This window comes from Clytia hemisphaerica, unplaced genomic scaffold (assembly GCF_902728285.1).
Source record: "Clytia hemisphaerica strain Z4C2 unplaced genomic scaffold, Clytia hemisphaerica genome assembly, whole genome shotgun sequence".
Taxonomy (NCBI): domain Eukaryota; kingdom Metazoa; phylum Cnidaria; class Hydrozoa; order Leptothecata; family Clytiidae; genus Clytia; species Clytia hemisphaerica.
In genome coordinates this window covers 13,547-31,633 of record NW_027103685.1, presented here as the reverse complement: position 1 = coordinate 31,633, position 18,087 = coordinate 13,547, and the positions used below count along the sequence as shown (strand labels likewise).

At 36.8% G+C, this 18,087-nt stretch overlaps 1 protein-coding gene across 1 annotated transcript in view; it reads left to right on the top strand.

Annotated features, from left to right (window-relative positions):
* LOC136803841 (nipped-B-like protein B) overlaps positions 1-10,076 on the top strand; it is a 35,421-nt gene extending 25,345 nt beyond the window's left edge. The window contains exons 28-36 of the mRNA XM_067060561.1: positions 1,404-1,627; positions 2,407-2,571; positions 3,121-3,261; positions 4,887-5,033; positions 5,703-5,802; positions 6,460-6,571; positions 7,203-7,353; positions 8,081-8,407; positions 9,896-10,076. Of these exons, the coding sequence (XP_066916662.1) occupies positions 1,404-1,627; positions 2,407-2,571; positions 3,121-3,261; positions 4,887-5,033; positions 5,703-5,802; positions 6,460-6,571; positions 7,203-7,353; positions 8,081-8,407; positions 9,896-10,000 (1,472 nt within the window). The 3' untranslated portion in view covers positions 10,001-10,076. The remainder of the gene's footprint in view (positions 1-1,403; positions 1,628-2,406; positions 2,572-3,120; positions 3,262-4,886; positions 5,034-5,702; positions 5,803-6,459; positions 6,572-7,202; positions 7,354-8,080; positions 8,408-9,895) is intronic.
* The last annotated feature ends 8,011 nt before the right edge of the window (positions 10,077-18,087 follow it).

The following is an 18,087-nucleotide window of genomic DNA, read 5'->3' as shown; positions in this document are numbered from 1 at the left end:
ATCCTGACTACAATCATGGTTGAAATATATTGAGAATTCCGGTTATTTTAACGTTTTTCAAGATTTAAAATTATGGCGAGTAAGTCGATTTTGGGCTATCTCTTTAATTTAATCGAATATTTCAATTTGGGAGGGGTTGGCAGACTTCCAGGTTATATTCTGAGCCTTATTGGACCATTTTTGAACTTTTGGATAGTCTTAAGTCTAGCGTTAAAACTCAGAGTTAAAACTCTACTTTTTGAACCTAATTTAGAGCACTTACAAATCGATTGTGGTTTCAAAACTTCCCGGTGAATTTCCCTTTTTTCTCAAATATTATGACCTTGGTTGTAGACTACAGTGTACAGTTCTCCTTCTCACTGAACTTTGCTTTCTGATAATTTCAATGGTGCTGAGCCCAGCCTATCAAAAGCTATAAGTGGCCCCCAGGCTGGATCCTGACTAACTGAGGACGACGGTAAATCAGTACTTTTACCGTCTTCGAAGTCAAAATTGCGAGTTGTTCGCCTTGTGGTGTGTTTCAATCATCCTGAATTATAAAATCAAACGTTTTATAAATTTCGATTACATTCGAAATCACTATACCAGCTGTCCTCTGTTTAACCCTATTCATACTAGGCTTTTTAGGGGCGGTTCAAAACTAGGGGGGGGGCTTTTCCTGTACCACCCCTTTACTTTTGATCTAGTGGGTCTTTTTGGATGAAATTTGGCACACAAGATCCTTCTCACATAAGGTAACTTTTGACAAAAAAATGATTTGATGACGTCACTCATCATGCCCAAAGTAAGCGAAAACTGAAAATTTCCTTTGTTCTTAAAAATAGCTATTGTATTCTAACAAAGGCTTTAGAAAAAAGTTGCCTGAGTTTCAAATGTTTATTTTATCCTTAATATTCAATAAATTACGGTTTAAACGATATATTTGACATAAAAAATAAATTTGTATTGGAAAAGGATCAATTTTTGTGACACCTTACTGTCAGAAATGTCATCATGCTCAAGGTGTGAACATTTTTAGGTGTCAATTTTTTTTATTTTGAAGCTAACTAAAAGCTCTAATATTTGAGATGCCTTGGAGTTGGAGTTTTTATAAGATACTTCACTAATTGGTCATTTAAAGTGATAGAGATGACGCGTTCTTTAGAAAAAGTAATAAGATTCTTTTATTACATCTTAACGACCAACCAAATCAAATAAGAGCTTGTAAAAACTCCAGCTTGTCCCTAATATTTAAGGAGCTATTACCTATTCGTGAACCAATCTTCCCGGACAGGGTTCTATTTTAGCCCAAGAAAGAAACTTCGAAACAGTATTACAAACACAGCTTGTGAGAGCAAGAAGTAATTATACTCGACATCAGATTTGAAATATTTCAAATCAATTCTCATTTTATCAATTTTCAGCCAAGCGTCGGAAACCGAAGAACGACGAGAGTGAAGAGGGAATAGGCGAGCGGAAAAACATCAAGGAAATGGGAGATGTGTTATCAGGAAACACGAGTGAGATTGTTCAAGTGCTGCTCACGGACATTATGAAATGCTTCTTACACTCTGAAAAACAAATCAGAACCTCTTCTCTTCAAGTTGTCTCCATTATCTTGAGACAAGGACTCGTTCATCCAGTTCAAGTAAGAATTTCTCTTTTTTGTCTTGTTTGCCTTGTCTCGGTTATACTTATTTGGATTGTAAGCTTGAGACAGACCTATGTCCCTCTATGACTTTCTTGGTCTTGGTAGCAACATTGAAGTGGCTTAAAAGATTTTAAATCGTCAATAATTAATTTTTTCGAAAATGTCAATGGACTGTTTCATAAAATTTCCATACAAGTGGGTGGACGAACCTTTTCAAGTGAAAACAAATTTCTTGGAAAAGTGTAGATACCCCCTGGAAAATGGCAAAATTTGCAAAAGAACCCTTGGAAAAAATTCTTTTCACGTCTTAAAGTGAGGGTGGACGAACTAAAATCAGCTGTTCACCCCCTGGAAATTCAAGAATAACTTTTTACCCCCTGGAAAAATGAAAAACCACTTCTTTAGACCCTCTGGAAATTCTTCTCGGATTACCCCCTCGAAATGTTCGTCCACCCGACTGTATGGTCATAAAATGGAGAAGTTATCCGTTTAATGAAGTTTGGTGATTTTACTTTGTGATCATAACTTCTTATCTTGATTGCTTCCTACCTATAGTCTTCATTTAAGTTCTATTGTAAACATGTCGACTTGTTTTAAGCTAACAGCTGTTTTGCAATTTTGTTACGATATAGCAAAAACATGTTCGCTTTCGGGAGTTTTTCTCTCAGTTAGTATTTTGTAACGTAAATTCTCCGCTCGTGTTTTCTAAGGCGTCTTTGAGGATCAGAAAAAAAGAGAATCAATAAAGCAAAATATTTTTCATTTTCCCGTCATAGTGTATACCGTACCTTATTGCGATCAGTACGGACAGCGAGCGGTTGTGTCACATTAAAGCGGAACAATGCTTGAACGAACTGGATAGCCGATATCAAGGGTTCATTCACATGAAAGCCTTTCAAGGTGTCAAGATGTCATACGAACTACAAAGTATTATACAAAAGGTAAAATGTCGGAGTTTTATTTAATCGGGGTTTTTTTTCGTCGGGGGAAAATTTCGTCAACTAGAGGCATTTTCGTCACTTTTCCCCGACCAAAATTTCAAATTCGTCACTTTTCCACGACAAAAATTTCAAATTCGTCACTTTCCCCCGACATTTTTTCCTCGATAAAGTAGCGTTATTATGACTCTATTGGACTAGTAAGATTCTATTGCCTGTCTGAACCCTGTTGGATTTTATTTCATCACCATGTTTTTTTATAAGAATTGCACTTATAGGCATATCTATGCTAACTTATGGAAAACATATGTTAAGCATTACCTTAAGACTACGAAAAATTGATTTGGGCCTGATTTTTTGTTAGGATTTTACGGACTTTCAGAATTTCCCTGAAATTTTGCTTACAATGTAAAGTATCGTTCAAGCATTTTTCAGTCTTTTCAATCTCTTGATCTAAGCATCTCCATGCTAAATTTTTGATTTTCGTATGCTTATGAAAGAAACATGCATTGGAAATTCGTTGTTAAAAATATCTGTTTTCCTTTGTTCCAGAACGAAGAGGGTTATTACGTCGGTTACCGTGAAAACGAAAATAAGATTGCGTTACTGAACCACGTTTACGGGATGATTGCACGTAACAAACAATACCGCCGTCCTTACGTTCTTTCCGTTATCAAACAATTTGACGACAAGGTTTGTTAGTTAACGCTTTCACTCTTAGCTCTAGTTTAGATGGCCCACTTTTTGTCCTGGCCATTGTAATTGCGAATTGAAGTTGGCAGAGAGTTTGCTGTCTAAAGTTAAAGGGATAATCAGATGGTTGCCAAGATTGAGATATTTCACTACTGAACCTACAGGGAAAAAAAGACCGTATTTTTCCTTACCCAAAACTTTAATAGTGTTTCTTAAACTCTAACTCAAGTTATTGGTTTTTAAAAGATCTCAAAAAGCAGTCGCCATGTTTTTTTATGGATCCTCGCATCGCGCTTTCCAGTTTGTTATTGTAAACCGAGTTGGCTTACAAACTCACAAAATTCCGAGAGACATTTGCTTTCACTTTCGTTTATTTGTTTATGCGGACCGTTGAGGAGCAAATTTTTAGTATTATCGCCGTTTAAACGGTTCCGAAGAAAACCTTTCTGTCAGGGGGTTTAGAGTGTAAAGTCCTGCAAAGCATTTTGTAAATTATTTCTTTTATTGGGTAACACTTTTACACTTTATTTTACTTCCCTTTTATCATGTTAACATAAAACCATGAAGATTCCTATTTTGAGTCAAGAATGTCCAATATATATTGTCGATTCTTTTTGAGAAAATTCTACAAGACCCCCCTGAAATATATCTCACTTTCGACAAGTCAGAATGACTTCTCAGGAACTTTAAAAAAAAAACAGTGGGACCTCTTGCGGACGTTTTCACGTTGGAAAGAGCTCAGATTTCGAAATTTTAAAGTGGAATATCCTGACATTGACTTGTCAGTTGACAAAACTACTTGGGGAATCACGTTTTCTCATGTATAAGAACAGGCACCCTTAAAATCTCAGACCATCTGATTATCCCTTTAATGCATTGCCCTCTTTTGACGTCAATGCAATGTCTTCTTTCAACCTTTTTCAAGCAAAGATTTTAAAAGCCAATTTTGTGCCCACTTTCTGCCTACCCTAATAATTAGAATAGGCAGGGCAGAAAGTCGGCCGTCTAAACAAGAGCTTAGTGCTTTCTCTCTGAATACCATATGTTTAGTCGTGGAAATGACGTCACCTCGTCAAGATTAAAGCACTTCCCACCGACCAACATTTCAGTCGATCAGTCGCGCTTTTCATTCACTTGATTTATTGAGCCATATCCACTGACCTTTATAAACCCTGGACCAAGCTATATCTGTCATATTTAATCGGAGTTTCTTTGAAAGTGGTACCCGCAAAGGAGCTATCACAGTGTTAGAAATTAACATCTAACGGCGCTACATCAAAATTATTAAAGGAAGGTAGATCTAGCGCTCTTGCTGCATTTACACCGCTAGTGGGTCTAGTGGGTAGTACTACTATTAGGGTACCACTTTCAAAGCAACTCCAATCAAAGGTTTCGGTTGGCCGGGATTGAGAGGGTTTGTATAAAGCTCAGTGTTCATATCATGTTTCATTTTCAGATTGAGTTTATTTTAAACAGAAAATTTCATTGAATTACAAATTGACTCACTTAAGGTAGTGCTGTCAATAGGGTACCACTTTTCTAAAAAAACCGATCAAAGATGATAGATGGTACAGCTTGCCCCAGGGTATCTAAATCTCATTGACCATACTCTTTTTCATTTACAGGCGTCAACGGTGGGATTGCTATACTTTCTAACGGAGAACATGGCTTACACAACATACAGCACCCAAGAAGAACCTCTCTTTATCATCCACCATATCGACACAATAGCGAGTGTAAGCGGTGCCAACTCTCTCCAAAATTTCAAAGAGGTAATCCATCAGCATTCGAAAATATAATTATTAGACGAGCTATCTAGTCTATTCTTCATATGCACCACTGCAATGACTTCTCAAAATCATATATGTTTTCTAGTTTTACAACCGATACATCAATTAAAACCAATCAGATAGCCGATTAGTAGTGTGAAGGTTTCGATCACAGACTTGCACCGCAATGAACTCCAGGCAGGGTGTTAGGAAAATATGGTGATAGACTCTCTACCTTCACTCATATGTAAAACCAATCAACTGCTGTAGAATTAACATCACATTATCGGCCTTTTTTACGCCATGAATATTATCCCCTGAATTAATTGATCGTCTCAGAGCGGAATGAAAATATAGTTTTTCAAGTTATGAAAATATAGTTTTTCAAGTTACGGGATCAATTTGTAGCAATTTACTTGGTGAAAAACAGTTGCAATGTAACGTCTTTCGATTATTGATTTCCACCATCAAGAGGTGGCCCACTCTTTGCAATCTAAACATCAAAAAAAATTTGTTTGGCTCTAGTTTCACAAAAATCAAGTAAATCCTAGTCTATCCGTCTCGATGGGAGTGCTTGATCTGCAGCGATTTAAATCAGTTTTTCAAGCTTGCGGAATCCCGGATTAATCCTTTTCTTTCTTGGTCTAATTCTTTCTTCTTTTATTATTTTAGCTTTTCAGTAAGCCAAAGAAATCGGGGAAATCGGGGAAAACATCACCATCATCGGATAGTGATGATGAAGAAGACATTAACGAACAACAACTTTCTCAAGGTTCGTACTCGTTTCTTTTAATCAGATGAGGGGAGGGGGTCAATCTAGAGAATCCTGCAAAAAGAACGACGAATTTCATAAAGAGCGACAAATTTCGCCGTCCACAACCTCGGCCCGGTTACTTTATTCACCCCTACGAATTCATTCCTCTTTGTTTATCACGAGGATTAACTACATATGGTTAAAAGAACGACAAAACTACGCATGCGTGTATACAATGCAGGATCCATTAGAGGAACAGACTGGATTGTTTGAGATATTTGACATTTGGATTCCTTATATTTTCCTAAAGAAAAGCTCAAAGTATTTTGCTCAACTATTTTCCAAAGTCTTGTAGCCATTATAACCAAGTTGCAAGTTTTGACCTTTAGAATACGATTGTAACAAATGTGTAACAAATAGAAATTTCGAAGGTTTTGCTCAGGGCCACAGAGGGCTTGCTTTAAGAATTAAGATTTTCAGAAATTTCATCCTTATGACAACTTTGGATATTTCTATCAAAAAAGTACCTACAGACCTCTATAAGTAGAAATTGGAAGAACCGGGAGAACCTAAAATACCAGACCATATAAAATGCCCAACATCGGAACATCGGGGAATCTGGTTTTTCCACTCAGGGTTCTGCTCATAGTTCTGAATATTCTTTCCATTCTTTAGACGATAGTTTGGATACGAAGAAACTGGAGGATGTCGTACATCGGTCATTTGGGTGTTGTCTTTTATTGGAGTTGAAGTCATATCTAAAGCTTCTCTACGGATTCACGGACGCGTAAGTCTTTCACGTTTCACTCACGAACACCATTTTTCCATTTTTCTCAGTTTACCCCTTTCCTACTACGCGTTTTTTTATCACTTTTGTTTGTCTATTCACTGACCTTTAAGGCCGGTCTCCACTTTCGCGCGAAATAGGCGACAGTTTTTGACGTTTTTGTAAGGTCATTGGTCGGTTGAAAAATGAAGCAATTCCATTGGTCAAAATTGACGTAACGGTCGAAAAAAGTAGAACTTCCTTCAACGGTTTTTTTGTTCGCGCGAAACTTTATTATGACGTAATCTTTTCTTCAGGCAAAAAAGGTTAAGAAAAAAACTGTCGGCCATTTCGCGCGAAAGTGGAGACTTCAGTCTCAGCGGGTACCAATTTCAAAAAAATCCCGATAAAAAGATTTCGCTTGGCCGACATTGAGTAACTTGGTCCAGGGATATATAAAGGTCAGTGTTTGCATTCCACTCATCGCCAAGGGAAAGCAGAGACGTGGAGGATTTCCTCTTATAATTCGGTAGATTCTCGCGAAATTCACGTAAACTTCCAATCCAACTCAACAACAAGAAACTCTCTGTTATTCGAACTACGTAAATTCTTAAGCTCTGGAGTAGTTGGAAGTCCTTTTCACTGTTATTAGGAAATGTCAGAAATATTCACCAAGTGAGCCGTCCAAACTTTACGACAAAGCGATCAACCGACGGACGAACGAAGACTTTTTGTCGTCATTCAAAGACATCATGTTTGCAGAAACACTCGAGAAGGACGCCATGCTTGACTATTACGTGCAGGTAAATACATTTCTTGATTAACTGATACCGTAACTTGGTCTAATGTCGACATCCCTCTAATTCCGACACCCTTTTTATCACCTGAAATTGATAGAAAGGTTGAAACTGTTTTTCTTTGCTTAGTGGTCAGAGAAGAATAATTCTTTTTCAATCAGTGATTGAAGCTTTCATATCTTTCCTGTCTCGAAAGAAGGGTGTCGGAATTAGACGAGGGATGTCGATATTAGACCAACTTACGATACCCAGCTGGCGCACAACGTTGTTTCAACGTTCATGTAATGTTCACGACGTCCATATAACGTTAGATGAACGTTAAAACAACGTCGTGTGTCAGCTGGGTACTGTTTTCTTGCTTTTGCTTCTTCACTCCAGTTTCGAATGCACGTTTTTTTATAAGAACATCCAAAATTTTTGAAGCCTTGTGATGTCCTTAACTTTTTGAGTTTTCAGCGTACAGATGTTCTTATCATGTTCTTATTTTCACCATTTTTTGAGTATTTTTGTTCGTTTTCCTATGAAATTCGGTGTTCTAGAGTCCACAAAGCCTTAAAATGTTCTTAACTTGTTCTTAAGTTATGGTTCTCGAGTTATGGTTCTCGAGTTATGGAGTGATATTTATTAAGCATTGCTAACGGAAGGGACGAGAAACTCTTTCGAACTAAAGAGACATTTCAGTTATAGAGGTTCGAGTTAACGACTGTATTTACTTTCGCTTTCGATTTCACAGTTCCGCCAGATGATGTTGAGTCTTGATACTGAAGATGACGAAAGTGACTCTGAAGAAAACATCAAAATCAAACCTGAAGAAGAAGCAACGCCCCCTGTACACCACCAGGAGAAAGAAAACGCCCCGACTGGCGAAACATCCCACGCCCAACATAATAATTCTTCGTTACCGATACGTGAGAATCAACGCCCTTCGTCGTCCGCTCACAATACAAACATTGATACCCCGAAAACTAAAACACCCGGTGGTATCGTTCCGCAAGTGAAAGAGTCCGCATCTTTACCCGGGCTCACAGTTAATATGAATATTCCAATTATACCGCTGAAGGTTAGTAATTCATAACTCAAATTTTGCTTTCCCTAAAGGATATCATTTAACGTATCTCCTACTATTTGCTTACTCAGCATTTTTATACAAGATAAAGAGCAATTTTCTCCCTTTTCAACGTGCGACCACAAATTTTGAGAAATTCTATTGTTAACGATACTTTGTAGTATGAGAGGCACCTCTTTTCTATATCATAAAAAAATAATATCTTTAAGAGGGTACTTGTAGCATTTTGTCCTCAAAGGATGGACTAGGGATATTAAGGAAGGATTTCTTGTCCGCTCTTATGATAATATTTTGCGGACTTTTACGAAACTTTCAAACAACGTCTGATTTCCGAACAGAGTCTGATTGTCCCGCGCTTGTAGGTGTATGTATCTAAAGCTTCGTAGTAGCGAGATTATGTATCAGAGATATTCTACGGCTACGGTTGCGGGGCTGCATGTACGGGTCGTCACCAAAGGCGACATGTCGTTGTCTACTTTGCTCTGTATGGGAAAAACAACAAAACACCGTATAAGCAAAGTCGACATAATGCCGTACGTCAAATATCGAACTTGCTTTCACCCGCCATTACTTGCCTTACTCGCCATTTCCATCGCCACTTTAGCCGTAGCCGTAGAGAAGATACATAATCTCGCTAGTGTGTCTGCCCTTACCGCTTTGGTATTTTTCATCCACATTTTGGTTGAATGTTAAATGAGCTTTTATGCATTGTGATTGGCTAAAGCGAAACAATCGTACCAAAAACCAACATCAATCATATAAATATAAACATTAGAGTCCTGCAGTTACTTTTGATTTCTTTTTCAAGCAAAAGGCGACGCATTTTTGAATGTTATGGCAGGACAACCAGGTCTGATTGACACTTTCACCATATTGCTTTAGAGCAGAGCGTGGCCCATTAGCAAATGAAGTGTATACATTTTTTTTACAATAACTAATAAATTTTTATTCGCCTGATTTCGATACTATGACCCTCAAATTGTTCTTATTCGGTTCTTATACTCTCGGGTACCTAATTGCCGGGGGGGGGTGGACCGGAATAAGCGGGGGGGGTGGAAAAAATCTCAAAACATAATAAGCGGGGGGGTTAGAATAAAAATGTCCTGGGTGGAAAATTTTTGAAAAGGAGGCTAATACAGCTGAATTAGGACAAAAGAGGGAACTTTCAAAAACATTTTCTCAAAAATTAATTAGCGGGGGGGTTGGAATAAGAATGTCCTGGGTGGAACATTTTCAAAAAATTAATTAGCGGGGGGCGGCTATTAGGTACCCGAGAGTAGTAAGGGCAAAGTTGAGGCTATTTTAGACTTTTTACTTTATTTGTTATACTTTAACCCTTAAATTGCATACAATTTAGCAACTCCAGGTACAGCATTATTCTTAAATTGTTCTTAATATTTGACGATTTTGAGTCCATAAGGTTAGAGATTTAAAGCTTTTGCTTAAATTGTACTTATGTTTTACTTATCTATCCCATTGCAGTTATTGGAGCCAAACATCAGTGCACAAAAAACGAAGAAAAAACACCGGACTCCCAGTCGAAGGAGTTCCCGGTCAAGCAGGTGCTCAGTCAATACGGATGATTAAGGTACCGGGAGATGCAGAAGATAAAGATGAACCGGATCTATCACTATCCATCGAATGAAAATGTTCCGTAAGAGATCGAATTAGTTTTTCGCCATACATGTTCAGCTGGAGCTAGAGCTCCAAGTTTTTAGATTCTCTGTCCAACTTGGACAATTAGTCATTCAATTATGCAGAAAGCTCACAGATTCACATGCAGAAACCAAAGTTTCAGGTTTTGGAATGAATTCAAATTTCGTTTTTGAAAGCATTTCGCAATGTCTGCTTGTATAGATGGCATCTGTGGAGAGTAAGTTCTTGGATGAAACCTTTCATTTCGTTCGCTCTCCATAACTAGCAGAACTTATGCCATCTTTTGATAGCTTTGGAAACATGAAACTCGCTGTTGGTGTTAAAATAGTGTTGTGCAATTTGCCGGGGATTGGATTTCAAAATGTTTTGATTAGGTAGACTAGCATTCATTCTTACGTTTCTTTTTTTATGTTTATCAAGGAAAAAAGAAACATAACGAATTTTTATATTAAAGAAGTCTTCTTTTTCTACCTCACAAGGATTTGAAAAAAAAAATTGATGAAAGTTAGGGATCTCACACAAGTACTGTTCCCTTCTAGCGCGGGTCAAGCTGGAGTTTTTACAAGTTCTTTGATGACTCTGTTGGTCGTTAAATGTTGAGACCAACGATTTTATTACTTTTTCTAAAGAACGCGTCATCCCTATTGTTTAAAAATAACTAATCAGTTAAGCATCTTGTAAAAACTCCAGCTCATCCTTCTAGCGCCAACACCCTTTTCATATTCCAAGCCACTCCCTCCATTCCCCCGTTTTGTATTTCAACTACCTTGTGAGATGAAAAAATGGCTACTTTTGATCGCAATATTCAAAAACGATAAAAACGAAATTTTTAAACGATCTGTTTGTTGTACCATAGGCTGCACGCATCCCCTTTGATCTGTTTTGATATAGGGGATGCACAACGTGTAAAAAATTCCCTTCCCTCCGAGAGTTAACCCTGTCTTTGTGTTTTTGCATCCTCTATATCAAAATATGTCAGAGGGGATGCATACAGCCTAGTTGTACCTAAAATATTTTTTCACTCCTGTATCGATCTATTTGTTTCGTACATCGTTCATTGGGAGCATTAAGGGACCCTCTGTTCCATTGCTAATTTTTCATTTGGACTTTCATTTAACTTAAAAAGAGGTATATGATAGAAATTTTTCTGGTTTCCCTCTCTCGTGTAAGTTGGTTGGGAATCCTCTTTGATATAGGAGAAAACGTTTAAGAGACTAAACTAGGGTATTAAATACAATTGGGAAAGGTGATATCGTATGTCATACGCATCTTTTTCTTCGATAAGTACTCTCGGGTACCTAATAGCCGGGGGTTTGGAAAAAGCAGGGGGGTTGGAAAAAATCTCAAAATTTAATAAGCGGGGGCGGGCTGGGTTAAAATGTCCTGGGTGGAAAATGCTCGAAAAGGAGGCTGATACAGCAGAATCAGGGCAAGAGAGGGAACTTTCAAAAAAAAATTTCCCAAAAATCAATAAGCGGGGGGGTTGGAATAAGAATGTTCTGGGTGGAAAGTTTTCGAAAAATTAATTAGCGCCCCCCCCCCCCGGCTATTAGGTACCCAAGAGTACTTATGTAAATATTGAAAGAAATTCGAGGTTTGCTCTATTTACCCTTCATACCGTCACTGCTACTTTTTATTTCACATTTTGTGGAAATACTTGTTCCATAAATTACCTTGACAATTTTTAAGCTAATATTTAACAAACGTAACCTACCTTAAAGGAAGAAATTTTGGCGGAAAGAAGATTTGGCGGATTTGACGGATTTAGCCAAAATCCGCCAAATTAAGTTCCCGCCAAAATTTATTTTTTCAAAGTACTTAGTTCCAAATCTAATAAGATTTTTTAATACACTCTTCTCGAGATGCATAAATTCATTGTTGTCCTCGTTTTCAAACAGATTTCATTGCTACCGGGTGCGCCACAAAAAAGTTTCCCTCTTTAAAACTAATTTTCTCGAAATATAACGTTTTTAAAAGAACCATTCTTATTTCATCGGAAAGAAGAAAGATAGACTTAAATTTTGAGGAGTCATTTATTAAATTTGATTCTGTAGATCAAAAGTTATGCTCACTTAAATCAAAAAGTTAGTTTTTGAAAGTGCTCAAAAACGTTAAAAATGGACCTATCAAATTAAACAGAAGCATAATTACACGATGCATCAGTATTTTCGTTTCAGTAATCAAAAGTGATAATTAGCTGTCTAAACGACCTTTTGTTATATAAAAGAAGGTTGAATTATAACAAATGGAAGAAAATTCGTCGAAAAAGGCAAAGAAATCTGGCAAAATTTATAAAATACATCAGATATGGGTTTTGAGGTACACCCAGCCCTACATCGACTTTATCCAGTCTAGAACCAAAGATCTGAGGAAAATTTCGGTAAAAGTAAATTAAAATGATTCTAATGAAGATTTTAAACCCTTTCGACCCTTCAGTTTCAAAATTTAAGTTTTTAGTTACGGAAAAATGCTCTTAATCATGTAAAGGCTATGGCGATTGCCAATTTTAAAATATAAATTTGATAGCTCGATTTTCAACGTTTTCGAGCACTTTCTGATAATAACTTTTTCATTCAATTGAGCATAACTTTTGATCTGATGAATCTTATCTAATAAATGACCCATCAAAATTTAAGTTTATCTTTCTTCTTTCTAATGAAATAGGAATGGTTCGCTTAAAACTTTTAGATTTCGAAAAAATTAGTTTTAAAGAGAGAAACTTTTTTGTGGCGCACCCGGTATAAAATTACATATTTACAATGATAATTGTGTTGTTTACACCTCATGAGACATTTTGAATTTCAACTACTTTTAGACTTAATGTTTGCCTTTTGGGAATTTAAATTAGTTTAAATGTATAATTTCATAGCAATGAAATCTGTTTGAACACGAGGACAACAATAAATTTATGCATCTCGAGAAGAGTGTATTGTGACCACCTAATTCCACTCACTTTCGTGTTTGTAGTCAAGCTCTGTAATCATCGATACACCTCTTTCCTATTAGCAGATCCATATAAAAAAGTCGCGAAAACACGTCGAGTAAATCTCTGATTGTGTGACTCATTCAAAGATTACCTCATACTCTGGATATTTGAAAAAAATATGCTTATTTGTGCAATATTCAGCCAATCAGAGCTTAGCCCGGGGTCCACTTAAAGCTTTTTGATAGACTGGATGGCGCGATTAAGTGGCCCCGTAGTATATGGTAATATGCTTTTGCTTACAGTCCGCCAGATTTTCGTTGTTTTTGGAAGATAAAAACAGTATGAAGCAATGTTTTTATTTGAGAATAGGGGATTGCAAATCTGTTATTGATGTTTGTTTCTCATTTTTGATTATATCTTTCAACTCAAAGTAGTTTTTTTGTTATTTGGATTTTAAACATTCTTTTTCAAAATGGCAACCTCGTCAAATGCTCCTAGTCTACTTGACTGGACTCAGCGTCATCAAAAATCATCAAAAAGCAAAGTTCAGCCAGAAGTAGACTCTAGTCTAATCAGAGCTTTACTCGACATTTTTTCGTGACTTTTTCACATGAATCTGCTAATAGGAAATTCGTGTATTGCATGATTGTTTTACCTTAAAGGAACTAATTTTCGCGATACGTAAGTTCCGCAAAATGCGCAAATTGAGTACCCTCGCCCCGCGAAAACAAGTTCCCCTTAAGGTAGCCTGGTTAAACAACCCAGTTTTTACAAGACCAAGTAGATACGACTGAAGACAACATAGCGCTTTAATGATTTTTATGATGTACGGAATTTTAAGTTTGCCTTGACCCTAATAGATATTCAGTCACAACTTACCATCAGATTTCACTAAGTGACTGAATCAATCTGGCTTAGATTTCTAGGCTACCCTTAAGGGAGATTCGGGATACTTTAGTGGAGACTCAGCATCCATGAATTAACATATTACTTACGTATTTTTTGAATCGTTTTTATTGCTACATTATCTTTAAATAAAGAAGTACCGTTTCGACTTTCCCTCTTTAAGAAAAAGAATCGGGTTCAAAAATCGGGCGCCAAATGAATCGTCTCCCGATTTTTCAGCCCTTTTTCCCGCTTCTTAGAGAGGGAAGGATTATATAAAATGGTTGTTCCTAGGATAGAAAAAAGATGTTCATATATTACGTTTTATTTGTATTATATTTGTAATATACGACTTACTACTTTATTATCATAATATTATTATGTATTACACCATTGTTATAAATTTATTACAATTTAGGCATAATAGCAAAACATTGAAAAAGTACTCAAATATTTCGTGTTTAACCAAATGATACTGAAAACTTTTTTGTTATTTTTTTAGATGTTCTCTACATAAACCTTTAACTTTTTTCCTATGTTTGGATGTTTATTAAATATTTTTGGAAATTTCATCATAAAAATTGTTTGTTAAGCATTTATTAATTTAAGCCAGATTGACATCTTAAAGGGACATAAAAGTAGTAAAATGTAAACATTGCGCGAACCACGTGTCATTAAAGAGAACAATTAAGATCACGTGTCCAAAACAAAGTTGTTTTGATTTTTTATGTTGACATGTGACATTTGTTTTGATTTTGTATCCCGCTGCATACGGTTTGTTTACAAATTTCGTCAGTACTTTTATGTCCCTTTAAGAAGTGAGGTCTGAATCGCTATGAAAAATATAGCAGAGCTATGGAGTTTTTACGAGGCCTTGTTTTATTTGGTTGGTCGTTAATCTGTAATCAACCAATTTTGTGACTTTTTCTAAAGAACGCGTCATCTCCGTTGACTTCCTATCCCAAAGCATAGATTTATAAAGCCCGAAGGGCTAGACATCGTGCTTTTGCTGAAAAATATGCCGAGGTTAGTTAGGAAATCCTAAGTCACGTGACATTACAGTAGAATTTCAGCGCTTGACCAATCGGAAGCTTCGCGGGTTTTCGAAAACAATAGCAGCAATATTTTTTGCGATATTCACTTTTTTTGCTTGGAAGAGCTTAAAGCACTCCATCTAGCCCTTCGGGCTTTATAAAGGACTAGACTCGAGACTCTTGGATGGGAAGTGAAGCTACTTATTTCCCATCCAGAACGCCTTCGCGTCGTTTTTACACAAACGCCAGATTGAAAATGCAATCATCAAAAACAAAGGAACCTCTAGATACAATATGTTGTTATAATTACTGCGCGTTCTAGGTGCGTTCTGTAAGTGGTTTCACTTTTCCCTGCCTGGGAAAGGTTGGAGGTTCTATTCTAGCCCTTCGAGCTTTAAACTCAATGCTCATTTCCTTATGACCAATCAGTGTAGTATCATCCTAGACGAATGTAATGATAAATCTGCTTAACCTAAGGGTGCGTGCTTTTTCATTCATCAAAGTAGCAAACTAGTCTGTTAATTAATCATGTCAGAGGGCGGGAACATAAAGACGGCGGGCCTTTGCTAGAATAGGAGCTGCGTAGGAGAACAAGCAAAACTTGGTGGGAGGCTGCCCTTGCTGCCTTCTGTGTTATTAATTTCGCTTAGCGAAAGTATTACGATAGCCTTCCGTGTATGTATGTATGTATGTGGCGAGACATTTTTTGGGGCGCAAATTATGGCGTGGGCGTTTAGCTGCAGGCGTACTACGGCCAATATTCTAAAGGTGGACTCACTCACAAAGATAAAAAGTGATAAAAAACAGAACTTTTCTTAATAAATGAAATACGCTAGTGCAAGAAGTGTAACCAAGCCTTTGTAAACATCATTCATCGTGAGAACTTTTTTTAATAGCTGCTTGATTGCACATGCTTGCTGAAACGGAAAGTGATATTGACTATCCGTAGATCTAACACGATTTTTTTTCCTATCCGTAATTCCGTTTTCAGGGGGTAGTGGGTCATTAACAGTTAGGTAGGGTCAGGGTTGCTAGTAACGGCTTGTCACTGTGCCGGGTGCATACTCGGCGCCTTGGGCCCCGCAGGGTTGCTAGTAACGGCTCGAATTTCAGTCAGGTTAAAAAAGGGGTACTTTTACCCATATTATAATAACATTACCCCCGTCTTTTTTGTCATTCTATAAGTATTTCCAAATTTCGTCTTCTGCTGTGCGAGTGTGGCTCAACGGTTAGCGTGTTGGCTTCCTAATCCGAAGGTCTTTCTTTAGTGGTGGTTCGAATCCGACCCGGTGCGATGAATTGATTGGTCAAAAAATGATTGACAGGTATCATAACTTAGTCAGAAATGAGAAACTAAGTCTCAAACAGTCAGTAGAAGCAAAGATACAGAAGAAAGATAGGAAAGGAAAAAGAGTAGAAGGAGTGTTAGATATACGGATAGTAGTTATCACCTACCTGCTGAAACTTGCTGCTGGTATAAATTTTCATCATGTTAGTCGGGGAGCAGAATTCAATATCTCGAGTTAGAAGCGTTTTTGCTTAACCCTAAAAAAGAATGGGGTTGTTATATACCGTTGGAACGGAAATTTTATGCTGATTATGGAAACCCAGGTCTTAAAAAGTCTATCCTGGACAATTTTGAAAACGAGGCTGGAGTTTGCACTCCTCCGTGGTGTTTTTTCGATTTTACCTGTTTTAGAAAAATGCTGACTGTCAGCAAAGTAAAGGTTTTTAAAATTTAATTTTTTTTGAAAATTGCTACCAATAGAATTGCCTTTTAGCAAAAAATTCAAAATTTTTGAAAAAAACATTTTTTGCACTCCTTCTTGGAGGTTTTTTGCAAAAATCAGCGTTTTTACAAAAATATACTGCCAAAACAAGTCTGCTGGCAACTGAAATCCGGTACAAATGACCCCTTTAATGGTTTTGACAGAAGAACTATATCTTACCATGACAAAAAACCGAAAACTGCTGCCAAAAAACAATTATTTGGCTTTTTGCTCTCCTTCTTTGGTGTTTTTTGACAAAATCGATTTTAGCCGTTTTTAACCAAAATTCGACTTTTACAAACTATTCCCTTAATTTTGGAAACTGAATGCCTTCGTATCTCTAAAAGTTATTCTCCATTATGTAAAATGATGAAAAAAATCAAAAGTTGATCTCCTCCGTTGATGCTTTTTGACCAAAAAGTGATGTTTTTGAACGAATTTCTGCCTAATGGTCCAGGGGAATTTCAGGCTTAATTTAGGGAACCCAAAATTTGCGTACACATGAAATTTTTTGATTGAAATGTGTTCGTTAGGTCCTTAGGAGTGAAAAACCATCGAGTGACACTTTTCACACCTTGGGCATTTTCCATAATGGTGGAGATTTCAAAATGGCGGATTTTGTATTTTTTTGAAATTTTGATGTCTCTGAACATGGACATATTATATACCGTTGGAAAGGGTTTTTCATGCTGAACAACTTCTTTGCTTACAAAAAAGGCATAAAATGTACTCAATGTGAGTAAAAGGGGACAGAATGTGTTAAAATGATGTCATCATCACCACCAAAAATTTGACATTTGCTTCAAATTATTGAAAAGGATTTTTCATTACTCACGAAAAAGTCTGAAAATCTAATAAGTAATGTGCAATGTACGAGTAAAAAGTGATAGAAGGTATCAAAATAACGTCATCACTGTCCAAAGCATTGGCATTTGCTCCATTATATTGATGAATGTCTATATACCATTGAAAAGTATTTTCATGCTGATGTTGGTGCACCATAAAAAAGCACTGATTCGAAAAAGGTTGTGTTTAATTTTGCCATGAAGGTTTGATTCAGTAGTAATTACTTAATCATTTTGAGATTCTCACATTAACATGCCAGTGGAGGCTTTGTGACTGCCAAGGCAGTTGAATTCTTCTACATTTTACATTACAAAAGTATATCCATGTATTCGATCTTTTTTGAGCTAACATGTAGAACTATGACAGGAGAAACTTTGATAGTGTGGAAAAGTTTTTCTGCATCTTCGGAATTGCCCAGATTGTATCTGTAAAGTAGTACCTGCTTCTTGATCTTTGGGGAATAACACAGTGGCATATCCACGGGGGGATGGGCGGTTCTCCCAAAAAAAATAAAAATTTACCAAAAAGGTCAAAGTTTTCCCAATAGAATGTGAAGGG